This window comes from Serinus canaria, chromosome 5, assembly GCF_022539315.1.
Source record: "Serinus canaria isolate serCan28SL12 chromosome 5, serCan2020, whole genome shotgun sequence".
NCBI classification, from domain to species: Eukaryota; Metazoa; Chordata; class Aves; order Passeriformes; family Fringillidae; genus Serinus; species Serinus canaria.
Window position 1 is genome coordinate 47,791,122 of NC_066319.1, and position 26,522 is coordinate 47,817,643.

The 26,522-nt window shown below is 44.0% G+C and overlaps 2 protein-coding genes and 1 non-coding gene across 4 annotated transcripts in view; 1 reads left to right on the forward strand and 2 right to left on the reverse strand.

The window, feature by feature from the left end:
- The window catches only part of SYNE3 (spectrin repeat containing nuclear envelope family member 3), a 74,961-nt gene extending 58,858 nt beyond the window's left edge, over positions 1-16,103 (reverse strand). The window contains exon 1 of one of the 2 annotated variants that reach the window (XM_030240706.2): positions 15,914-16,103. In XM_030240706.2, coding sequence (XP_030096566.2) covers positions 15,914-16,103 — 190 coding nt within the window. Of the gene's footprint in view, positions 1-6,042; positions 6,192-15,913 lie in introns of those variants that run through there. The other variant, XM_030240711.2, reaches the window with a different exon arrangement.
- Positions 14,565-14,832, reverse strand: LOC115485503 (small Cajal body-specific RNA 13). The gene has a single exon (XR_003946280.1). It is a non-coding gene; the product is annotated as a small Cajal body-specific RNA 13 (non-coding RNA).
- A 937-nt stretch (positions 16,104-17,040) lies between the features above and the next one.
- Positions 17,041-24,637, forward strand: GLRX5 (glutaredoxin 5). Its single transcript, XM_050974905.1, has 2 exons — positions 17,041-17,431; positions 23,256-24,637. Exons 1-2 carry the CDS (start codon positions 17,131-17,133, stop codon positions 23,432-23,434), a joined length of 480 nt encoding a protein of 159 aa, XP_050830862.1. The 5' UTR covers positions 17,041-17,130; the 3' UTR covers positions 23,435-24,637.
- Positions 24,638-26,522: the final 1,885 nt, after the last annotated feature.

Consider the following 26,522-nt stretch of genomic DNA (forward strand, 5'->3'; position numbering starts at 1 on the left):
CTTCACACAAAGCCTGTGCTTAACCTGCTGCACCTATACAGCAATTCTGCTGACTTACATAAGAAACATCACCTACAATTGCCAGCTGCTGTCATCTGCCATTCATGTAAGCACTACCAAAGACTCAAGTGCTCATGCAAAGACTCTTGGATTAAGAAAAATAAGTCATCTAAGCTAAAGGAAATGCACAGCCTGGGGAAGAACTGACAGCTTCAGGACTGACAGAAATGATTTCTTTTATTTAGTCACAGAAACCTTAAGGTAGGAGGATATTTTCTCACATGACCCAGTCTTTGCATGTAACTGATTTGAAAATGCAGTGGGTACATCAGTGCTTGTGCACTTTCCGCCTTCAGCTTCCCTGAACTCCTTCAGGCTGCATCCACAATGGGACACAGAGCCTGGATAAAGACCAGCTGTTACATCTCACAAACTACTCCTCAGTCAGAAACAACACACGTTCTTATGATACAACTGCCTCATTATCATGGCAGGAAAATAATACAAGCATGTAATGCTTTAAATAACATATAACTTCTATGTGAGATGGAGATAAAAAGTAACCCCTACACTTTTTTCACTGTTTAATTTATTATTGTTGTTGTCTCAGTCCAGTGTGTGAGATAATCTTTTAGGGTGAAAACTCCAGTGTTGGTTTTAAAATAAAACCACCCCAGATCCACTGTGGGTGATTTACTCTGTCACACCTGTAACACCCTCCCACCTGGTACCTACAACACAGCTGCCACACACATCATACCCTGTGGGATAAGATGTTAGTGTCCCATTTCACAGATGAAGACACTGGCTCTCTCAGCAGCATCTATCTTTCAAATGCAGCCTTTGACAGACCCAGGAACACACAAAGCACCCAACATCACTGGTTCCATTTTAAACCTCTGACTGTACATGCCTCTTCAAGATCACAGAGATAACTTGGGGCAGGCAAAGCTGCATTAGAGAGGTTTAGACTGGAGGTTAGGAACCACTTCCTGCCTAACAGAGTGGTCAAACACTGCAACAGCCCTCCTAGAGAGGTGGTCAGTGCCCCAAGCCTGTCATTGTTTGAGGCATTCAGTGCCCTTAATAATGTGATTTAATTTTTACTCAGCCTTGAAGTGGTCAGGCAGTTGCACTAGGTGTTGTTGTAGGTCCCTTCCATTCTTATTATAGTCAAAATCAACCACAAGGGGAGCAGCAGGCAGCCTTATGTAAAGTGTGTCTAGGATTCCCTGGTGACAGGCACTAAATCTACTACATAGAACAGTAAGTTCCCCAGCACAAGCTGTCCCACGTGAGCCTCTCATTCAGTTTGTACTCCCAAGTATTACTGTCGTGGTTCTCAAAAGGCTTTCTGCACAGCACAACTGTAATAGTAGGTATTTCACCTTTCAGTGCCACTAAATAAACACTAATCAAGAACAAAACAAACAAGCTACAGCTTCATACCTGAATTCCAATCAAATTACAATCTCCTGGTTTTCTCCTATCTCTTAATTTCTTCCAGTATGTTTTTTATGCTCCTGTTCAGTGATATCCCAAGGCTGAGACTGCCCTGTAATTCTCAGTCTGTTACAGTCAAAGCAGAAAGTTCCTTGAAAGTCCTTGATATGAAGGACTGCATATCAAGTCCATGTCTTCTATTTAAATGTAACATAGAAAAAAAGCTTGTAACAGCAGAGACCTTAAAAGTCAGTTCTGTCTAAGGAAAAGAAATATTTCCACACCCCCTTGAAACCAATGCACTTTCCTTGAAATACAATTAAGCTGTGTGCACAGACAGAGACATCAAAGATTGCTTATTAACCTGATATGGGGTGTCAGTGAGAACCACTATCCCTGTTAGACCTACCATTCTTTCCTCAGCATTGAGGAGGGGCCCCTTCAGATACCTGAAGGTAAATACCCCAGGGCTCTACTCTCTGAGTAGTTTTTCTGTAATTCAGGCAGTACCATCCTGTGATACAATTTATTAGCAATACAGGAACATGTGATAAGCAACAGCTCAGGTTACTTTATGTCTACAAAGCAGGGAATCCACAGCAATGTCTAACAGACATTGTTGCAGAACCATCAGTCCTTGTGGAAGGCAAGGACTGACTCGGAGCTCCAGCTCTGCAGAAGAGTGTGTAAGGAGCAATCCTTATGTAAGATCTCCACTTTCAGTTTAAAGACTCCATTTCAGTGATACTTCAACTGCTATGCTCTCAACAAACACTGGAAAACAAATGAGAAGAGTAAACTTTCAAACTAAAGAACAAGACTGTGTTTAAGTTGATGCTGACAACACTGCAGCTAGTCATGGAAATATTATAAGTCTGCATATGCCAATATCAGCCTCAGGCAATAAAACTGTATTTCAGACCAAAATGTGAGCAAAATTTAAGGCTGTGACATTTGGACCCTATAAATAATCATTGTCAGACTATTTTGAACTTTAAACACTGCATTTGATGGCAACTGATGACACAGTGACACTTTTCAATTTTGCTCACGTAATTTCAGACTACTTTAACCAATATTAACTGAAGACACTAAATTCCTCTCATTCAGCTGTTTGCAGAGCAGACTTGTATGATCAAAAGGGACCCTGACCACCTGTTGTGCATGTTTTAATTTCATGGAATTACAGCCTGAAGAAGCTAAGACCTTACGAGCCATCAGTAAGCACTACCCTAAAAGATATTTTCCTTCAAGAGTAAGAGTATTCCACTTACTGCACTCCAAAGACAGTAAGAAGGTTTTTCCAGCCAGACTCAAAGAGGTATTAAAGGACCTGGTATTTATTCCTGTTGATCTCAGATGCCTGATACTTTGTGTTCATATAGAAAATGTGCCAAGGAAAAAACTCCCTTGCCAGTTGCACCCTCTGTTAACATTCATTCCTGGAGCTCAGGAATTTTTCCTGCTACAAAGTGTTCTTTTCATTTCACATGCCCGAATTAGCAGGATTCACACTTGGCCCACAATCCTTAGGTGGAGACACACAATCCAGTCATAAGGGGGCCCTTTCTAAGGACACTATTGCACCTGTCCATGGCAGAACACGTTTGAGAGGACAAGTTAAAGCTGTGCCACAAAACCCCATCTGCAGCTGACAAGGACTAACAGTTGAAAACCCCAAATCAAAACAGAAATCCAATATCTTGTCATTGCTACCAAGGATCTGGGATTTGTCCTGCTAGAACACATTATTTTGAGTCAGGATGAATGGTCACTTTCATTTGCACGGTTTCATGGGAATTATGCTTAAATGATGGCAGTCTTGAAACTATTGGCCAATTTTGTCAAAATAAAATAAATCTAAAGACACTAGAGAATGTGATCATAGTGAGATCGTAGCCCTTCTGTACTTGTGCAAATGTGTGCCAGGCAGAACAAAGACAGGAGTTGTGTCCTGGAGATGCAGGGATGTAAAAACAAAGCACTCTGTGACCAGGCCAACTCAGGAAATCAGATCTAGAAGAGCTGAGTTCCTTGACTGATTAAAAGTATACACTGAATTGTAGCAAGATTTTTTGTTCCCATGTTCAAAATGCAATGTATGATATCAGTGTCACTTGTATTCTTTGAAGTTTTAAGGGAGATGCCAGTTCAGGGGCATTTACTCAAAATCCTTCTCCCTTTCTCTTTACAGCTTCATTTGCACCAAACACATTATTCCCAAATGGAGGCTGTCAAATATGAATGAATCACTCAGTCACTCATCTAAAAACTTGGGAAAACTATCAAGTGTCTGATTTTAGACTTGATTTTCCCTGTTGGCCTGCTTCTACAAAATTTGCAGAAATTTAATTACCTTGGAGCTGTTCTCCTTATGTCATACTTGGCTGAAACTGAGAAATGGCAAAAAATATTACATAAGGGACACACACCAAGACTCATGTGTATACATATATTAAGTGCTGGCAAAAAACCTTGTTTCCAATAGATGCCAGTTATCTTTCTGAAGCTGCAATGCAGGTGTGGAGCATCCCCTCAGGCAGTGGAATTGCTCTCCAAAGTCATGTGCACGCAGGTACAGCCACATTCTGAAGCCAAGCATCCACAAGTGTATACAACTGTTTTAAGGATGATTTGTAAGCCACAGATAAGTGGAAAAGGAAATAAAAAAAAAAAAAGAAAAAAAAAAAGGCTTATTCCCAAGGAAAAGCTAGACTTTCTTTCCAATGAGGTTAGTGCACAAAGGCCACACAGAGGACATGTGCCAGGAACAGACCTGGAGGTAGGATACAAGTCCTGGCCAAGGTGAGAGGGAAAGGAGGAGCAGTGAAATATGGCTGAAGGGAACAACTGTAACTATTAGAAGAAACACAACAAGAGAGGCAAGCACCACAATACCACACCCTGAATAGCAGCTAATTCTGTCTTCCTTGGGAGTTTGAGGGGACTCCGGATCCGATGATTCACAAACATGGAAACAGCACTGGGTGTAGGGGAAAGCTGCTTTTACAGAGGGACCATTGGGATTGTCAGACTCCATTTCCTGACAACTAGTTTGCAGAGAACAATGCTGCTGTGACTCACCAAAAGATGTTTGTTTCTTGTGGAACAAAGAGTCGCCACAAGACCGATTGCAATAAGTTACATTTCCTTGAGATCCAACTGGCTCACACATTTGGCAGCCACAGAGACTGTGCCAAGCTGATGTGCATTTCAACAACTGCAGATTTGAGACACTTCCAGGAAAAGAAGAAAAACACTTGAAGGCAACCAATCAGCTTTTAAAGTTTTGTGGCATTTTTAAAATTCTTTCCCCAGAAAACAAGCACTGCGTACAAAGATTTTCAGATGACATACACCATGCCAAGGGCTAAAAAGAAACATCCAAAACTAGCAGCAAGGAAGTGGCAAGAGTAGCATAGTGATTTTATTTTTCATTAATGATTCAAGACAGCCAGGCTTAGATTTGAGGCAAATGGGAAGACAGTCATCTTTGCTCTGATAAACTCACAAAATAAAGCAGTGTCTTGCAACCATAATTTTCACAATTAGCATCACATACATGCATAATTCCTGCAGATTTTAGTCTGTTACCTATTTTAATAAATCTATTTCTACAAATAAAATTTTCCTGGACAAAGATCTAAACTCACACAAGGCCAAGCCAATAAGGATGTGCAAGTAAAAGAGACGGTAGAGAACAGTGTATGAGAAACCAAAGCCTTGGTATACCTTAGGGTGTGGGGGAACTTTCCATACAGAAGTTACACAGAATGTTAGTTGCTCTTATAATAGAAAAACTGGGAAATTTTCTGTTTAGGAAGAAATTGTGAGGCAAGGTCAGACCCCCTTAAGGGGAATCAGAGGCAAGCTAGGATGTATCAAATAGGTCTGAAGGGGAGAGAAGTGGGAAGGGAGAAGAGGAACAAGGACCTTGCAAACCGCAGTAGAGTGCTGGCAGTGGGGATCTACAGATGAAGAAATGTGACAGTAACGCTGAGCAACTGGCTTTGGCAAGAGCCTGACATCTATCTGAGACAGAAAAGTTGCAGCATGCACCTAAGTGCTGAACCAGGCTGGCATTCGTTCGCAGATGCGATTTTTTGGAAAGAAGTTAAATAAAAGGCTTTGCCCGTTTAGCGTATATTACTTAGGCAGACATGCCGCAGTTACTGCACCTACGATATTTCGTGTATCAGGAGCAGACAGTAGTACCCTCTCGTAGTACCCATGGAGCTGCCCTGGCAAGGACAAGCCCGGCCGGCGCTCCCGCTCTGCGGCCCCGGCACTGCCCGCCACCCCCGTTACACGGGCGGCCGGCCCGGGGCCGAGCGGGGACCGGGCTGTCCCGGCCGCATTTTGTCCCGGCGCGCCGAGCAACAGGAGGCGGGTCTGGAGCCGGGCGGGCTGACAGCGAGCCCGCCGAGCCCGCCTGCCCCGTGCCGTGCCGTGCCGCGCTCCCGCCCGGCGGGAAGGGACGGGACCGCACGGGACGGTGCAGTCCCAGGCGCCGCCGCCTCATCGCTTCTCCCTCCCTCCCGCAGCCCCCCAGCACCGGCAACAGGCCCCGAGCAGCGCAGCAGGGCCCGTCTCACTCACCGCCGCGGCACCGCCGCCGCCGCTTCCCCCGCGGGCAGCCCCGGACCGCGCTGCCGCTCCCCCGCCGCGCTGCGGCCGCTCGGGCGCTTGCTCAGCCTCGGCGGGGCCGCCCGGCACCGGCCCCGCCGCTCCGGGGGCTGCGCGGAGGGCCCGCCCTCGCCGCCGCGGCCCGGCCCGGCGGGCGGTGTTATGTAACCCGGGCCGGCCCGCCCTGCGAGCGCCACCGGCCGCGGAGCCCCCGCCGAGGACAGCGGGGCTGGGCTGTCCTTGCGCGGCGGCGGCGGCGGCGGCAGCGGCGGGCGCCAGGTGAGCACCGCACTCTGCTATTTTTAGCAGAGTAAAATGCAGCAGAAGAGGAGAAGCTGAATCTCTCACGGTGTCGCGTTCTGGGGTACTCGGAGCTCTGGGAGACACCCAACACCAGGCGACGGGCGACAAGCCCCGGGCGATCCCTGCACGTGCCGGTAGCTCCGGCGATCCGTGCCAACAAGTGGGGAAGTCTCTTAACGTTTCTTTTGAATGGCCAGCAAGCAGGCAGGTAGGCAGCCTGCACCTCAGCAGTTACACGTGCACGAAACAACACCAGCTCATCACTGGCCGTGCCAACAGGAATTCGTTTGGATGCATGAAGTGGTATTTTGGGGAAAAAAAAAATCAACGAAAACTTATGAAAACAAAACGTGTTTCCACTGTAGTACTGATTCAGGCACGAAGTCTACTGTTGTGCTCAATTATGCAAAAAAATCAGAAGCAAAAGGAGCAGCAGTGGAGGTGCATTGCCAGCACAGCGTCGGTTCTGTAGCCCAGCGAGAGAAGCCAGAGTCATTAACATCTTGTGCTCCATCCGCAGCATCAGAAAGTTGTAATCATATGAGCCTGTGTGCTGAGCCACTGGGAGGGAAGGAGGAAAGAATGAACAGCTTCTTCATATTTCAACAATAGTATAATGTAAACAAACTGAATGAGTCTGTGAAAAGCTTGTATTTCTTAAAGCACTAAACGGTCCTCTTTGGCAGCAATAAGGTCCTCTTATTGCTGCCCTCTGCTGCTGGGAAGTTGGGCGGTTCATCTGCCTCACCAGCAGGAAAACGAGCTATTTGCGATAAAAATCTCTGATTACACATAACAGTTCTGTGGCCAAGGGCCTCGAGATACATAGTTCAAAAGTGAAGGGTGAGCTCCCCAGTCCTGCAAGAGGCAGGGGGCCACAGCTCTCTAAGGCCGGGTGGGATGGCTGCTTCACCAGCAGCATTCTCTGGGCTTTCATGGGCTCACTTCTGCCTACAGCCAGCGAGGTGATCTGCCATCCATGTGCCAACACACTCTTAACTGGAATAGCTCTGTACTTATATTGCTCCCAAAGCATCAGGAATCCCTATCCCTCACTAGCAGTGGAAAAGGTCACAGGAAAATTTGTCAGAACTTCATGGTAAGGATTGCACTCTTACAGCTGGTTCTGACCTTGAAGCTTTGACTGCCCACAGTGTATACTGTAGTGGTACAATTTGGGGTGACTATGACCTTTTAAATTGTCACTGAGAGGGCAACTGAATGCTGTAATCTCCTTGTGTTACTGGGCAAGCCTTTCAACTAACTTGGAAATTAATTCATTCGCTAGTTTGCCTTTGACAGATTATTTACTTGGAGGAAGTTCATAAAGACAATGTGTTAAGTTGAATCTATGCCTATGCAACTGCCTTTGCCCATGGTAATTCAGAGCCGACTATCTCTAAATGACCTTTGGAATAGTGTGAGGAAATGGATACAATCCAAAAGGGTTACACTCCAGAGGAATGTGTCTAGAATAGGTGGATGACAGAGAATATAAAATCTTGTGAATTTGCCTTAAGAAAGCAGGTTCAGTTATCATGGTGAGTAGACGAATGCTGTTAATGACAGAGATTAATTCCTTAGGAAACCTCCTCTTAGGAAGTTACTTTGCTTACCTAGACCTTTTAAACCCCTTGTATTCAGAAAGCTTGCTAATGGGGGACAATACATCACTGTATCTAAAAATTGCTTGAATGAAGCTCCTTTTCTGCATTTCCCCATGTGGAGGCTTTCATGGCTCTGATTCTACTCCCTCAAACAGCTTGTACATGCTGAGTTAGAAAAATCCCTATACACAGGCAAACAGCAGGCATTAAGTAAAGGAGCATTCAGTGCATTACTCAAACAATAAAAAGCTGCCCACAAACCACACCTAAAATGACAAAGGAGAGGTTAGAATGACTGCAAGCAGTGTGGAATAGTGGAGGGGCTTCTGAAAAGGAATGAACAGCAGCCCTAGCTCTCTTTCTTTGGAAGAAAGGAATATATTTTTAGAAGCAGTTAGTCTGGCCTATAAACCAAACCACAAGTATTTAGTCAGTGAATATATAGCATTTTCAGGCATTTCCTGTGATGAGCAGAATGCCCAAGAGATTGGGTGGAAAGCACCAAATACTACAAAAGTGTTGGCATGGTTTACTACACAGGAGGGCCTGCACGATGTCTGTAGGGCATCAGAGAACCACTTAAAATGCTGCAGGGTAGCTGCTCTCTCTTATTAGTGTAACACACCCATTGATTCATGCTCATAACTGATGACAAGCTACTATTACAAGATATTAGGATGTTTTCCTTTATGTTTGTTTGGGTAGAGCAATATACTCAATGAGTCACATGGCAGTCAGGGTGGGAGGGACAGAATTTGTTGGCAGAGTAACATTTCTGCGCAGCATAGCAGTGACACATCATTAGCCTGAGAGGTTTCAATATTGTAGCTTCTCAGCATTTTTTGTGTGTCGTGTTATAGCTACAAGACATTTCCCATTGCTTGACAGAAAGCTTTTGTGGGTGGTGGGGGGAGTTGCTCCACAAGAGCTTCTCCTCAGCTAGTGAGGAATCAAGAACTCTTAAGTGCTGATGACAAAGCAATATATCCTCAGGTGCACAAGGCCAAGGACCACACTGGCAAACCAGGTGAACTTCCTGTCTTTTATTCACCCAGAAACTACATGAACTTAAACCCAGCATTTCATATTCTCCCTGCTGCATATGCTGGACTCTACCTTTTGTCTTATTTGGCTCCACACCTGAGCACAGACTGACTGTCTCCACAGGAAAGGGCAACTTTGTGCTATTGATCAATCCTGACACCCTGTCATTTTCAGAGTTCAGCCAATTTTTTTGTTGCATTAAATTTGGCAGAAGAAGAACACCCTTTTCATCCCAACTGACCTCAGATATCCAGAGGGGCTGGGGAAAGCTGAGCTTATTCTGAGTGAGGGCAAATTCAACACTAAGGAACAGAAATGCAGGGCAAATGGGATGCTGCAATTCCAATTATGCTCAATAAGAACTACCACATTTTCAAATTCGCAAATGGTGTGACACACTCTAAGTCTGGTCACATCCAATGAACTCTCAATGCTGGCCTAGAAGTCCAGTCTTGATCAATTACTCTCACAGCCAGGTGCAACACACTTAGTAAACACATTGTTTACTAAGCAACACACAGGCAGGGTCATAATGAAGGCTCCAGGGAGAACTTAGAGCACCTTCCAGTACCTAAAAGGGGCCTCTTCAATATGCTTTGAAAGTGTGAAGGAAGCAGCAGCAAAATGGAAGGCTGGAGGTTTAGGAAGATGCAGTGCTAACTTTTGTAACTAACAGTAATGCCCCCATGGGCACTCAGCAAATGAGCCGGGGAAGCCAAGGCTCCATGAAAATCAGGATTTGAAACCAAATCGCCTGTGTCAAATTCCACTGGATTAGGTTTTCTTCCTTACTACTCTCCACAAGTTTGGGTTTTGTTTTTTTTAATTATAGATGTTGCCAGCAACTAGTTTAAGAAAATATTCTCGGAAGTCCCCTGAAGAGAGAACAAAGACAGCTGTTGATATATGACATTCCATAATTAAAGTTATTCCTTGCTTCCCTTCCCACCACAAATACAATTCTGTTATACTGATTTCTCTGAGACTCACAGTAGTTTGGAGCTACACAATTAGTCTCCCTTTTCCAAGACATGATAGGTTTATTGAACAATTTGTTTAGATCTAGTCTTTTAAGGGATTGGAAACACATACTGCACCAAACAACTGCTGTATGCCAGTGTTTAAAACACTGTCAGTCTAGCAAGTCTTTAGTTTTACTTTCCTCCTTCCATGGCACACAGACCTGAAATCGCTCACCACAGTAGTCAAGCATGAAACTAAAACAGAGCACAGATCTACTTACTCTGATTGTCTCAAACTTAAGTACAGTGACAGAAAGCAGCTGTGAGGGTACACTTTTGTCTCCTCCTGTCTCCCAGGACTAGCAAGGATGAAAAAGCAGAATGTGAACAAAGAGCAAAAGGGCTACTGATAAGAAAGGGAGTCCAAGGATGATTCAGAGTGATCCAAGCATCACTGTGACAAGGAAAGCGATTGTTCTGAATCTCAGAGCTTTTTCCCAGGCTGAAAATGCTTTTGTTTGTCTGTTTAAAATGAAGTCAAGCTGATTATAAAGCAGGCCTTTATACAAGCCCAAGAACTGCTACAATTAAATGACACACAACTTTCAGGGCCAAGTTCTTTACCCTGCAAGTTGCTAGCTGTGTTGAGGCTGGGGAGCAATCTCAGCTGCCATGGATATTAGCAAGGGAAGAAGGCTACCATGAATTTCAGAGGAAACAATAAAGTACTGCAGGATGGAAACATCAGTCACTGAATTGCAAGAAATTAATTGAAGGGAAGCATAAGAAAGCATGCAATTATTTTAAAGGAAATTTAGGAAAGATGCATATGCTTGCATTTGTGGAGAAGCTGCCTGTTCTGTGAAAGAACTGTTTGCCCTCTAAAGCACATAGTTAGTAACTGTCCCCCCAAAAAACCTGTTTGTGTGATGCAGTTATAAAACCACTGCATGTGCACAGTGAGAGTAATGAAAATCACTGTATCTATATGCAGGATTTGGAAGTACTGTTTGAAAAGTCGGATTTTCAAAATATACACATATTCATACTTCAGAAACAGAATAAAAACATTCTAGAACATCAAAAACCCCCCAAACTTCCCTCATCTTATATTGTTATTCCTAGTTTTACAAGTTTTTTTTTAAATTAACTGCATCAATCTAAAAATTCAAGTTTCTGGGCTCCCCTTTAAGAGTTTACATTTTTACCTCCCACAAGAGATACTTTTACCCTGTGCTTCATCTTTGAATCCACACATTACAAATACAAGTATGCCCAACACACCCACTCCTCCTTGCCCACTTTAAGTTTCTGCTACATGTTTTTGTCTGATTTTCTTCACATCACATAAAGACTGTGCAGACCCAGTGCTAAAATATAGTCCTACTGTACTCATGGACACTTTTAATACACACATAACATCAATATGTATATATTGCCTGCTGTGGTCAGCAGGCAGGGATTTAAAGCACAGCAAGTTCAGAGCAGTTACTGATTTCACAAACACACATTCCTAGAAAAAATGAAAGAATAAAAGGGTGCACAGAGAAAGAAAATCTTTATTGTAGTACCAAGCTTAAAAACTCTTAAGATATACAAAAATTCTTATCATTAAGATTCTTCATACCAATTCCTTCTACCTTACAAATACAGCAACGTGTGCAAAACTCCTGAACTTTTACTTGGGGAAATCGTCCATACAGATGAAAATTCACATGTGATGACATGCTTGGTACTATCTGTCTTCTGCCACAGAGATCAAATGACCAGGGCTGAATTTCTGTAACAAGATGCATTTCTAAAAACTACATAGCAAAATACTGTAATAAAAAAATAGATTATACATATACATAGAAGAGGTAAGGTAATTCAGAAGTGCTGAACAAGAAGGCATGTAACCACTGAGGCACGAGGCAATCAGCCCTGCCCCTCTGGTCAGTGTGTAATACCGAGCTCACCCAGACCAGAGCTGCCAGGGCCCCCTCGTGGTCACGACACGCACGATAATCGCAGATGGTCTTGTGCCTCACGGTACCTGCACGTTTTTAAAATAAACTGAGCCAGTGAAAGCACTCTTGTCACCACTGCTGTGACAGAGCATACTGGCAAACTTTAACTGGGGCACAAGAATCCTTTTTAGAGGGAATGAGTGCCCTGGGGTTTTCCCAGCCTTACTAAAAGCCAAGACACTTCCAGCACTTCAAGTAAATGACTGCTGTACAAATTACCATACCAGAGACCTGTTTCTGTGACACTGGACAAAAGTGAGCACACAGGAAGCAGAGAACAGGACAAGCACATAGTTCCAGTCCCCCTCCCTAGCTGTAGTTTGTAGTAATTGGGAGTGGGGCTGTGGCTGAGCCTCATCCCCAATGGATACAGCTGTGAGAAGTAGGTGAGCAGCACTGACAGCAGTGAGCCATGATGTACTCAGGGCACTGACCAACCACAAAGGGAACAGAGGGCACACAGGTGCAATGTATCAACATGAGGGGTATAAAAGGTTGGGCTAAAGAGTAACATGAGCAGGCACCTACAGCCTTCTGAAGTGATACGGTGTTACTCTGCATGAGCACATGCTTGAAGCCTTCTAAAGTGGTGTGGTATTACTCTGTATGGGTTGAAGCTTTATGAACCTGTATGATGATACTCTGTGTATTATGGCTGTCTCTGCTGTGGCATATGCTGCAACACCTAGCCTTCTATGGCTCAGGGCTTGATACCATGGTGCCTTTATATTTGGCACATCAAATGTTTTTCTTGAGCTTGCCCAATCTTTTTCTAAGGCCCCTCAAAGATTTTAGCACTCCTGGATGAAAAGAGGCCAGAGGTGTTCCCATTAGAGGCAATATTACTTAGTTCTCCATGGAAATAGATACATTTAAAATTATGCTTCCTCTGTAATTCTGAAAGACTCAATAACCACTACCACCTGAAAATCAGAAACAAGGATCTAACACATTTTCATATGCCAGAACAGTTGCAAGCAGCTTGCTTACCCCAAAGAATAAACCTGTTCCTCTAATACAGAGGTCATACTACTTGTCCTTGCTTCAAGACAGTGTCACAACTCACAAAGCTCAGTGCAAAGAGGCACACAGTGATATTATTAAGAAGTAAATGAAGTCTAAAGAGTACCTCATTCAAAGGTCCACATTCAAGCCTGAACATGACCTTCCATTCTATTTCCTAAATGTGGGGCTCAGACATTTCTCCTTGGATGATTACCAAGACCCCTCTCTGCCAAAGGTATCCTTACATGGTTTAAATCAAAAAACTGCCCTAGGTCACGATTATCCCCATCAATTAAATTGATACAGGTCACTTTGTAAATATTCTTCACCAATCTCATTTCTGAAATAGAATGTTGTATTTTAAGGCTAATGCAAACACTCTTAGGAATATGCCATAAATCCATGGTTATTATTCAATTACCTATCCAGTTCAGAAACAAACTTGCTTATAGATCTCTAGGTTAGACCCAAAACAGGAAGTTAGATATAGTTCAGATTTCAAAATGTCAGTTTCCCTGTAAAACCCCCACAGCATCTTTATGTTTCTGCCATTTGCTGCACAACTTTTTAAAACTAGCACATTTCCAAAATAACCAGGAACATTTCACAGATGTGTTTTCAGTGTTCACAATTTAGGCAGCCCAGAATTGTAAGCACATTTCAAAAATTCATAATGCTCTCAAAACTGAGGATATATTGGTGCTGCCAGATGTTAACATGATGGTACACTGAGATTATTTACCTGGCATGCAAAACAGGTGGAGCTCAAGCTATCCCACTTAAAAGCTTCAATAAACAAAAAACCCCACCTAAATAGAGTTCAATTGTTAGGGCACAACAAGGAACTTCATTTTCAGCCACTATCACAACCCAGAATGACACAGAGATATCAGACTTGAACATGAAGACATGTCCTGTTCTGATAAGCTGAAATGAGACTTTTTCTCACTACCTAACTTAGCCCTCCCCTTTTAAAAAACAAATAAAAACCCTTTTGCTGACAGTATAATTCTTGGATGTCCACCTCCTTGTACACCATGTGAGAACAAACCACAAACTTATAGAACATAATTCTGTTCTGCAGCAGAATGCCTTATGCTAACCCAGTTTCTGACTGACTGTGAGCATTTAAACTCTGCAGTTTGAATACTGGTGCTTTTATTAGTGCTTTCAAAATGAGGTGATAGGTCTTCTAACAGGAACATCAGCAAAATGTCAGGAGTCTTTTCAAATCCCATTAATGTTTCTTCTGAACAGCTGATTTAAATAATTATCTGGAAAACACAAGAAGTTTCACTTAGACTAATAGAAGATGGAACCTGGTGACATAATTGTCTGTTTCTAGAGTGTACATGGACAAATTGTTTTAAGTCTCATCAGTAGGTTAAAACGTTTATCCTCTAATTGAGTGCTGCATATTGCATAATCCAAAAGTATTTGGCCACACTAAATATTTTATTAAAAAGCTTAACATCTCATCGGCCAATCTCATAAAACTACAGTAATTACAAATCCAGTACTTCTGTTTAACCTAGCACACAAGACTTCTGAGAAGCTTTCCAGTATTTTATAGCAGTTTTTTCAGTGTTCAGCAGACATTACTCTATTTGCCAAACAATATCAGACTGCAAAATTGCTGTTACTGTTGATAGATCAATAATGACACGGGAGAAGTCATTACCTCCGTGGCAACAGGGTGGCAGCTGTGGGAGGAATATTGCGCACGCTGCTGCTGCTCCGGCAGCCGTGCCTCGGCTCCCTCCTGCTGCTCTCTCTGCAAGCCTGGTGTGCCCAGGGTACCAACAACCAAGGGCACCTCTTGGACTACAGAGGATTTACCTACAGCTCTGGTTACGTGATTTCTGAAAGATTGCAGACTCACAAGGGTTTATTACACTTGAGTCTGATGTCTTTATGTTACTTATATTTAATGAACTTTGTAGGAATAGCTAGGACAAAATCCAGGAAGGCAAATACCACAGTATTCTGTTCTTAGCCCAATATTTCATTGAAAGAAAACAGCTGTTTTTAAGAATAAAAAGATATCTTTCTCGTCAATCAAATTTGATTTAATTCTACTTTGACTCCCCAGGAATCTTTATACTTGATTAAAATGACAAAAGAGACCCCTTGGGATATTACATTTAACACTTGCTATGTCTTTGCATATTGAAAATGTTCAACAAATAGGAAAGCATACTTTTGCTCTGCATAAGTTATTGCAGTTCCATCTAGCATGAACAGGGCATTTTTTTTTCATACAGCAAAACCTTCACCATGTCAATCATAACACATAAACCACAGAAAGCAAACATTCCTCTGTGTTTTGATCACCATGGCTGAGCCTGACTTGTGATGTTTTGTTGAAAGAAAAACATACCAACTCACAAAATACATTCTGCTCATCAGCAACACAACATATGTTGTCTTTGCCTTCAGATTAAAAGTGTTTCCTCATAAATACATCTACTTTTAAATACTGCAGCAACACTGTACTTATTCATAACCTATTCACATGGGATGACAAAGGGCAAGTTGGCAACAATTCCCTTTGGAATCTGTTCTTAATAAATTTAAATAAAAGGCAACAGAAGTGACCCTGAAGGTGGCTTCAAAAAAACCTAGAAGTTGTCACTCAAGCTTCAGCTGGATTCCACAAGAAACAAGAATTAGGCAAGCACTTTTCTGAATGCTGAAAACAAGCTGGTCTGCAAAGCTCTCACAAGAACAGAACTGTATGGTGAAACTTCTTTTCCTTACAAATATAAATAAGACAAATGGTCATTAATATACCAAAAGTCCAGATACTGCAGCTGCAATATAAATTAGCACTCAAAATACACTGTGACTTGTTATTTGTGAGAGACTATATTTTAGTGCAGAGGAAAACTCATCAACATTTTCTACTACTTACAGGATACGCCCTGCTGCTTTAGGAGACCGCCACGCTCTGCGCCAAGTTCTTGGAAAGAATACGGCATCTGCCCAGGAAACCGAGCAAAGCTGGCTGCACAGGCGGCCGTCTGCAGGACACATTCCAAACACAGCACTCCTCTGGCTAACATCAGGCCGTTCTGCCCTTGCTTCAGCACCGACTGAACCATCCTTTTACCCAGGCAGCCAGCCCGATCTTGTTCCTATTTTTCCATCCCGCTGCCACCCCTGCCAGGTGCCAAACCGCCTGATTTATCCCATCAAAAATCAACCAAACCCGGGCAACGGAACGCAGTCAAATCGATGCCGGGACACAGCCAAAGCCAGGAAGGAGACAGGCCCACGCAGCAGTTTGCTGGCTGCCCACATACAACCCCCGCCGCCTACGAGGACAGACACAGCCATCTGAACAGCGCTGCTCGTCCGAGAGCGGCTTCCCCGCTGCCCCTGGCGCACCCGAGCACGCGTTAACCCCGCCGGTTCACCCCGCACAGCCGGCGGCACTGCAGAGCAGCCCGGCTCCAGCAGCCCCTTCTGCAGGGATCTGCCTTGACCCTTAGCCAGCCCCGGCCCGAGGGAGCTCCACCACCGCCTGCACCACCGAAGGGCCGGCAGGATAAAACCCAGAGCCCGCCCGAGGGCCGGCCGCGCCGGCACGGCCCGGAGGTCTTCGAGGGCCCCCACGCGCGAAGGGAGAGGCTGAGCACAGCAGCGGCCACCCAGCAATGCCTCCCCGCGGCCCCGACGTGGGGCGCAGGAGGGGAAGCGCGGCCCGTCCATGCCGGGGATGGCGCAGGGCCCGGGCGGGCGGACCGGCAGCACACCCCGCGTGCGGCCGCTACCCGGAAACGGAAGGAGCCTCACACCAATCGCCCCCCGAGCATCCCGAGAAAAGCCCTGCCCCGTGTCAGCCGGACCAATCGCATCCGGGAGGGGGCGGGATTAATCGATTCACGGCGGATTGACAGGCCCCTCTCCCAATGCAGCCGCAGCTGCTCTGTTCCCTCCACTAGGAAAGCGGAGCCGCCTCAGGGTTGCTGGGCGGGACGAGTCTCTCTGTACCTCAGCGCTATTGGCCGTGGTTGCTGATTGGCGGGTGCCTGCGCCTATGCGGAGGAAGCTCTCCGGCGGCCCGTCGCGCCGTGCGCCAATGGGCGGGCGGTGCGGGCGCGGTGCGGCGGTGCCGGCGGCGGGGCGATGAGAGCGGCGGTGCGGACGGCGTGGCGGATCGGAACCGCCGCCGCTCTGCGGGGCCGGGCCGGGCGCCCGCTCAGTCAGGCGGCCGGGGACGGCGGTGGGGCTGAGCGCGGCGGCGGCTCGGGGTCGCGGGAGGCGGTGGAGCGGCTGGTGCGGGAGCACCCGGTGGTGGTGTTCATGAAGGGCAGTCCGGCGCAGCCGCTCTGCGGCTTCAGCAACGCTGTGGTGCAGATCCTGCGGCTGCACGGCGTGGAGGATTACCGCGCCCACGACGTGCTGCAGGACCCCGACCTCCGCCAAGGTCAGCGCCCGGGTCACCTCTGAGTGCCGCCTCCCCGGGGCCTGGTGGGGGCAGAGCCGGGGCCCGTTTGCCTGTGGGAGCTGCCGGGAGGTCGGGCTTGTCTTAACGCCGCTGTCCTCGGGCACTGTGGCAGCGGCCCCTGCCCGCTTGTCCCACCTGTAACTTGCCTCTTCTGGCTTTGCTGGGTGGGCTGGGCTGGGCTCTGTTATTTTTTAATGAGGCTAGATAGTGGGGAGGAGGGCAGCGGAGCTGGGGAAGGGTCTGGAGCCCGTGTCCCGTGAGGAGCGGCGGAGGGAGTTTGGCGGTGTTTAACCTGGAGGAATGCCATGGTGCATGGGACGGGCCACCTTACTGCTCTTTACAGCTCCTTGAACGGAGGCTGTAGCCAGGTGGGGATAGGCCTCTTCTCCCAGGCAACAAGCGACAGGACAAGAGGACAGTTGTAAGTTGTGTCAAGGGAGCTTTAGGTTGGATACTAAGAGGAATTTCTTCACAGAAGGGCTGATTAGGCGTTGGGATGGGCTGCCCAGGAGGTGTTGGAGTCACCGTCCCTGGAGGTGTTTAAGGAAAGACCGGATGTGGCGCAGAGTGCCATGGTCCAGTTGACAAGGTAGTGTTCAGTCATGGGTTGGACTCGATGATCTCAGAGGTCTTTTCTAACATAATTAATTCTGTGATTTTGTTTGGGTGTTAGTAGAATTAGAAGTGTATTGCAGAGATGTGCCATTGAGGTTGCTGCCCAAACGCCCTGGTTTGGTTTTGTGACCCTTGTAGCGTTCAAGAGGTCTCAGTTATCAGCAGAGTGCAGTTGTGGGTGCAGGGTGATGATTGGAGATCGAGCTCTTTGTGCCATGCTGTCTTGCCTGGGTCAGAGATAGAGAGCTGCATTAAAGACCCCTGAAATACTTCATTATCGGGTTTTGCCTTCCCTATGAACAGTATGGTGAAGTTTCATGTATGGCTTGGACTTGCTCTACTTGATTCCCAGCTGGTACTGCCTGCTGGGATTCTCTTGATAAAGTGCAAATTTATGTTAATCATTAGCACAAGAAATACTTGCTAATAGTTTCACCATTACTGCACAGGTGGTAAGAGCTATTCTATATAAGGCTTTTTTGCAGTTGAGGAAAGCTAGTAATCTATTCTGGTAATGCTTTTCATCTTTCCCTCTTCAATGAGCATAGCTGATTGTTGAGGTTTTATGGGGTTATTTGAGAAAGCTTTAAAACAAAAAAATACTTGCAAGTACATAGTAATTAGTCTTGTATGTGTGAGGCACTAACAGTTCTTGCCCATAATACACTAAAATGTACTACTGTAAAGCCACGTGCTGGCATGTATCAGGTGACTTTGTTCTCCTTTGTTTTTGGTGTCATCTGATTAACTCAGTTTTTTCTTAGCTTTTAGCTAAAAGGCTGATTTTTCCAGTCCTTGTTTGCTTTTCAATTCACAGCTATAATAGTTGGTATGGTATAAAAGCTTAGATACTGGAATTTCTGTGTAATGACATCTTTTGTTATGAAGGTTGATCTTGTTCAAGTAAATCTTCCTCTGCCTTTGCAGATGAATCATGGTAATTTTCTAAACTTTGTTTACATATCTGAATTTATTTATTGTACAGTTTGCTAGTACAAACTCTTATCTCTTCCCACATTCATAAACTAAAAAGGAGGAAACAAAACCCTGAAATCAACCCATCAGCATTTCACTTTTGGTTGAGGGGACTTTCGTGAGCCTCTGAACAGGCTGTGCCTTTAGAAGTTATAGTCCCTGAGCACTTGATCATGTGAATAGATAGTATTTTGTTTCTATGTAACTTAAATTTTTCCTCCACATGAACTCGAGCTTGTGCTAGGCAAGGAGAGAGGTTATTGCCCTCCTGGCTACCAGAGCTTTAAATTGAAATTAGTGTCTTTATCAAGCCCTCCAGTGTCTAAGCTACACAGAATGCAGTTACGGAGTGTACTCTTGCACAATATGCTGCTGGTTCTCAGGTGCTTAAAGGAGTTGTTCTGGTCCTTTCCATGCACCAGCTTTGGCACCTGCCCAGCTGTGCAGAGGGCCAGCTCATTTTATTAAGTGGATCACTGGGCCTGCAAGTTGAAGCAACAGTTTGTACAGTGAGCTGAGTGCCAGAGCCAGCACAAAGAACAGAGCTTTGAAGAGTTGGAGAATGACACAGCCGCAGCAGAATTCTTCTACTGCTTCAGCTGTATTACCTACTGCACCCTAAAAAGCCAGGATGTGCCTGCTTCTGTGGGTGGCAATCTGACAGAGGAGAGGACAGGGCTGCTCAAAGTTGTAGTTGTCTAAATTGCCAACCCATTTCAGCAGTGACTGCCTGAAGGCCAGGATCTGGCCTCGAGTGCCAAACATTTAGATGTGCAGCATGTGAGCCTTTCCTAGGCTCTGTCTGTGAACCTATCTGCTCTGCATGGGGGCTGGTGAGGGGGTGTGGAACCTTTAGCTGTGGATGTATCAAGTACATCAGCAAAAGACTGATCTGCAAGGAATGGCTGTGTGAGAGCTGGCCACCAGCTTTGTATTCACCTGAACCTAACTTCAGTGTTTGAATGTATGTGTGCTTATGCATTAGTAGTAGGGGTAGGCTGTTGGAGAAAGGGTAATTCAAGTGTGTCTGGATGACGTGTTGGTTTCTTGCCTGTATCTATTGAAACACCTTATTTTTAGCTAGTTATAGTTCAATTGGTGAAACGTACACTGTGCTAAAATATGACAAGCTGTAAAGCTAAAACAACTCCCCTGCTGGCCTCTTTACCTAAAAACTCACATCTGTGAAACTAAAGTTAATGGTACTTCATGTGATCTCTCTGAACTTGAGCTGAAGATACAGATCCCTGACACAAATCCTTCCTTATCAAAGCTGGTCTAAGAGACCTTGGCACTCTCTTGGGCTTCATGGCAATTCAGGTTTCTCTAAGTTGGCTCTCACCTGATGGACAGTGTTGGACTGGTTCCAGTCACTGAGGCAGAGATGTTTGAGATTTCATACTGGAAAACTGGTGGTTTAAACTGTTGGGGTGGTTCACCCTCAGATTATTTTCACTGCTGTCTTTACATTATCTAAGTGTGGGATGCTGCCAAGCAGGTGTTGTTGATCCTTTCTCCCACCCTTGGCTAGCCTTCCCTCAGTAAAGCTTGTATATCAGTGCTAATGGTACTCAGGCTTTGGAATAGGCTGCACAGGGAAGTGTTGGAATCTCCGTCCCTGGAAGTCTTTCAAAGGCATGTGGATATGACACATTGGGGTATGGTTTACTGGTAAATGATGGTACTGAGTTAACAGTTGGATTTGGTGATCTTAGAGGTCTTTTCCAGCCTTAATGGTTCTGTGATATCCATGAAAATATGTTGTTTTTCTGGAGCAAGTATGGTAGGAATGATTGTTGCTTGATTCAGTTCTTTAACATGGCCCATCCTTCATTAGCGCTAATGCTGCCAAGAGAGGCTGAGAATTGGTAACTGGAGCTGGGGAGAGGGGTGGGAGTGTGCTGGTACTCCTTTCAGTTGCTCTTTGCACCACTCCTGGTTTCACAGTTACCTTAAATGTGCCACCAGAGCTGTCACACTGAAGCCCTGACCTGTGGAGTGTGTTTTTCCAAACTAAACAGCGGTACAAGCAAGGAGCCAGTCTGCAGAGAGGGGGATGGAGATCCTTTGGGATGTCCAGAAGAATCATCACAGACATGCACCCCAAGTGCAGCAAGCGCAGCCCAGGCTGACTTGCTGTAGCACCAGTGCAGCAGTGTCAGTGGCTGCTGCCCTGGGGGGTGGCTTGGTGCCCAGTGGAGGGAGGGCTCAGTTTGTGACCTGGGAGAGCCCCAGCACTGAGGCATTTAAAGCAGCTTCTCCAGCATGTGAAATGCAGCACACAGAGCAAATGAGCTTGATGGTATTCTTATTTTTATCTGAAGCTGAATAGGTCCTTGAGAGTACTATTAGTGCTTGTATGCTTGTGCAGTTGGGTCCTTGAAGAAAATATTTATATGAAAGAAGTATTGGTGTAAATATTACCTTGGAATACTCATTAGAAGGAGGTTTATTATGCAGAGCCCTTGGTCCTCAATTCATGTTTAGCATTGCAGTATCTTAAGAAAAAAGAGCCCTATTTCATATTTGCAGTATCTCTTTGATGAGGGTCATCCTTAGGGATGTCTTAATCATGGAACATGGTTTTTCATTAAACTTTGATGGGTTAAGATATTTAGGGCAGTTTAAGCAGTTTGAATACTCAAAGGCCAAAGAGCCTTTAAGACAAGTATTGCTAAGTGGAAGTTGAGATCAAAGCTTAAAAGTTCTGCAAACTAAGGAAGAAACTACAAGTGGTGATGATGGAGGTTGGATGGTTATGGATTCCCTTTGGCCTTTATTTATATGCTAAACTTTCTGGTTTGGCCTTATGAAACATTCATTGTCCATGCACAAAATCTGAAGTCAGAGTAAAATCTCTTAGCTGACCTATGTAGAGGTTAGAAACCCTTAGTCACAACACCCTTTTTATCCAGGTTGCTATTATTTTAGTGGATTTTTTAAGCATGTTGTATTTTGCTAAGGGGAATTAATTATTAGCTATATTGCATCTTTTATACATTAAAGTAACAATCCCACTGTATATATTTCCACTTACACATATTTACTAAAAAAGAAAGTGGTTTAAGTTCCAATGAAGTGAGCATAATTTCCTTACATGAGGGGGTTTTTTTTGCCTTGAGTATTTTGGGTTTTGTCTTTTTAGTCTCTAGAGAGTAAAATGTTTTCAAAACAAGTTGTCTTGTGCTATCAGCTACTCAGGTCTAATATTTGTTGGTGGGGGGTTGGCTTCCAAGGTAAGTGGGCTCTGATGTTCTGAAAAGGTACCTCTGTAGGCTTAAGTTTGCTTTCATGCTTTTGTTATAAAAATTCCAGGCACTGCATGTTGAAAATACATAAAAATGCTGAATTCAAAACTTGTCTTCTAATCAAATACTTGTGCTTGTGTTATAAAAATAGGTACAGTAGGTTTTAGCTATTTCCTTTGCTACAGAAATAATGGCTTTGTGTGAAAGGTCATTTAAAAAGTGGCAAATTAGATACAAAGATTCTTGTGTAGTTTCTTGTGATGTCTAAGTGCAAGCTGTTTCAGTATCAGCTGATCAGTTTATATTTTTGGGTGGTCTTTGGGTGGCCTTCTCTGAAGTATAGTTTCAAACTTTAGTTCTGTACTTCATAATTGTGACTTGAGCTGTGTTTTGTTAAATGAGCACTTTTTAAAGACTTGAGCCTTTTCTGCCCCTCCCATGTGCTGTAAGGTCTGGCATTGAAAGATAAAGCAATTTGAAATTCATAAGGCCTCTACAGGGGCAAATGTATCTTGCAGCTGAAATTGCAGGAATAAGTGTAACTGTATGAGTTCAGTAAGAGTATAAAATATTTTAAAGTCCCTCTGGGAAATGTAACAGAAAGTAAACAGTTCTCAATGTTTTTCAATACTTCTCATTTTTGTAATTGATTGAAAGTCATGTTTTCTTGTTGGGAGTAAAAAGAGATGTGTTTTTCCAGTTCCTGCTTGAAGTCAGTATAGGAGCTAACCCCATATCTTTCAACCCACATCTTTGAGTTGGGGTGAGAAACAAACCTAACTTTAACACAGTTTTTTTTTTTTTTCTGCTAGTGCTCCTGTTATATAGATATCTTTTTGCCTTTATGAGAAAGAAATTGGAATATCAGTGTCGGAGTCAGGTGGAAGCAATGCATTCCTTTTAAAATACCATTCTATTAGGAGAGGGGGGGAAACATCTGATTTTTTTTTTTTTTCCTTATTCAGGAATAAAAAACTACTCCAACTGGCCTACCATCCCACAAGTGTACCTCAATGGTGAATTTGTTGGTGGCTGTGATATACTCCTCCAGATGCATCAGAATGGAGATCTTGTAGAAGAGCTGAAGAAACTGGGAATCCGTTCAGCCCTTCTGGATGCAGAAAAAGACCAAGAGAAAAAGTAACATGAGAAAAAAAATGCTGTGACAGGAATAAAGCAAATCTTTGAAAAGAACTTGTTGCCCATAAAGCCTTACATACTTTAGGTCGAGGAAAGCATCTGTTTGAGCTGACACTAAGTGAATATCTCTTAGTTCATGGTAAATGTAGTGATCTTGGTATTTTGATTTATGGGTATTGTGAAAATTTGAGTATAACCACTGCACTGTAAAGCAAATGTTTGTGAAAATTTATGTTTTAAAAAAGTTCACTTCTAAAAGCGCTCTTCTTCATTGAGGTGGGAGTAAACCAAAAGAACTAATAATATTTTTATGGGTTTTACATAGGTGTGATTCTCTGTTCTTTGATACATGAACCTATACAAACAGCATTTGCATTCCCTTGCTTCTCTTGAAAAAGCATTAAGTAATAGTATATCTGTTTTTCTGTTTAATTTCTGGTGATAAGACATCCTGAGAGCCTGTAAAACCTCTGTAATCACATACAGTATAGGAGAAAAACAGTTTTCCAACAACATAGGAGAAAAAAGATTATATGAGAGTGCATGAAATATACTTTTATTCCGAAGGGTAAAAATAAACAGAACTTGTACAAATACATGTATAGTGGTCATTATTACTTTGTAACTTTCTGATGGCTTTTAAAACTGCTAAGAATTGTGCCTGAATATTTTATAAAACCTTTTCTACCTCTTGCAAAACAGCTTTTCCCCGTGCTTATAAACTCTGTGTAAGGGAGTTCTGTGTCAGTGCTAAAATGTGGGAGTTATTTAAGGCTTCAGTATTCTAGCTTGAAATAGTACAGGAGAATACTTCAGTTATTACTGTAATCTCATATTATTTGCTTGTTATGTTTTTATATTTGTTGTGTTTCCAAGTGTTTTCTCCTGACTGATGTGCTCAGGAGAATATAGTCTTCAAACATGGGATTTACAGATGAAATGCTCATGTGGGTAAAATGAGTGCTGCAGAAGGGTTACTGAATGGATAAATATTTCTTTATGGAAAGTCTCTGAAGTGTTCAGTACCTACCTAACCACATTTCTCTAAATGAAAAGAAATTATATTAACCAGTGTAGCTTCAGCTCTGTAGCAATACTGCTAAGGTTAAAAGCTAACCAAGCTATTTTTAATTGCAGTGTAATTAATATAAACCAGTCTGCATGTGAATTAGGCAAATGGTTGGAAATAAACTGTGGTTTATGTTGATTGTGTGCAGTAGTGGCTCTTTATTTTAAATGTCTAATGAAACTGATACTACTTTTGATTTGAAGCCTAAGATGTTTTCCTCTGCTCCCAGAGGATATAAACTGTGTTCTGGAGAAAGAAGAAATTATAAATGGTCAGTGAAAGACGAGAACAGGACTGGAAGCTGTAGACAGGAGACATTTGATGCAAGTTCTGGTTCTAAATCTCTCCTGCCCACTTGAGCTAGCAGTGGGGAAGCTGTACTAGAACACTCTGCACAGGATTTGCCAAACTGATAACAGTAAGCTCACTGTATAATTGTAATGCAGTCGGGGTCAGCAGGACTAGATACAGTGTGTGTGTTGTTGTATTCACTTGGTCACCCCAGCAGGTCTGTGGAGATCCCTGTGTGAGCACTGTGGAGCAGGAAGTTCCACTTGGGACAGTCACTCATGGCTGTAAGGCACCGAGGTGGGAGTGCAGGATTTTTTCTGTTCATGTGCCACACCACATCATGCAAAGCTTAAGGTATCAATGAAGGTTTGTTCTTAGCATTCGAATTCAGATTCAATTAAAGTAGTTTTTGCCATTCTGAATGTAAAACAATGTTTAGAAAAAGAAGTAAATTTCTAAAGTCTTTGGTTATATTTGCTGTTTCATAGCTCTCTAGTTTTCTGCACACGCTGAATTTTTTTCAGTAATATCTGCCAGCAATTTGACATAATGTAAATTTCAGCATTGTTAGGTAGTCTTTATTCTCTATGCAGCAAAATTTTTCTCCCAGCATGAGTTCCTGCTTTTAAAAACCATGGGAAGTTTTTCTACTTTCTCTACTTTCTTCCCCTCTTCAGATTTTAATGACTTGATTAAACCTTTGCATAACATACATAGTAGTGTTTATATCACTCTCTACCTGACTGGAACATGTTATTGAGCAAGTAACAGCAACAGTGATTCCAGGAAGTGTGTGTGACAGAGCCACAGTGGGGAATGAAATTGGGACTTCTGCCTGCATTCCCTTGCAAGCTGTGCATTTCCAGCTAGTGTGTGCATGAGCAGTTCTACATTTATAAAAACGACCATGTTAAAGCAGCTGCAATAAAAAAAAAATCACCATCTTCCTAAATTGTGAACTTCAGATGCTCACAAAGAGCTTTATTTTGTTGTTGACTATTTTCCCCAAGAAACTAGTTCTAGGGGATCATTTTAAAAGATGGGCAGTATTGTGCACTCTGCTCATCATCCTCTGCTGTCCCTCAAACTAGAAGCATATTTTCCAATCCCAAAGGGATGCTACAGAGAAAGTGATTCTTTTTTTTTTTGAGGGAAAAACCCATGCTTCTCTTGAGGAGAGATTTGCACCTGCTTTTCTCATGCTCTTAGGCAGTTGGAGAAGGCAACCGATAATACTGGAGTATGGGGTGAGTACCAGTGAGTGTGCTGAACTTGTACTGGGGGCCTGGTGCCAGCTGGAAGCTCCATGAGGAACCCTTGGTGAGGAGGATGTCCCAGGTTCTGCAGAAGAAAAGGTGACTTTTTCTGTCCTCAGGAGGAGCAGCTTGTCACAGGAGGTGAGGGAGGGGATGTGGAAGCTGCTACAGCTGCTTGTCCTTCCTGGGTTCCTCTGCCACAGAGTGGAGACTGAAGAGGTACCAGTGGTCAAGAGGTGCCTTGAGCAGGCCAGCTGGAGTTGCTGAGGACAGCCAAGAGCAAAAATGGGGACCTGCCCTTGCCATCTTTGGTGAAGAGAGAGGCAAAACTGCCTGGTCATGAGCTGGGTCTGCTGTGGTAAGGATAGGGCAGGGGGCAGGGCTGGGCAGGAGCATTGCCAGCTGCAGGGCTTCTATGGATCAAGGTTGGGACTGGAGCTGCCAGTCCCATTCCTGCTCTTTGTATTCTTGTGTGT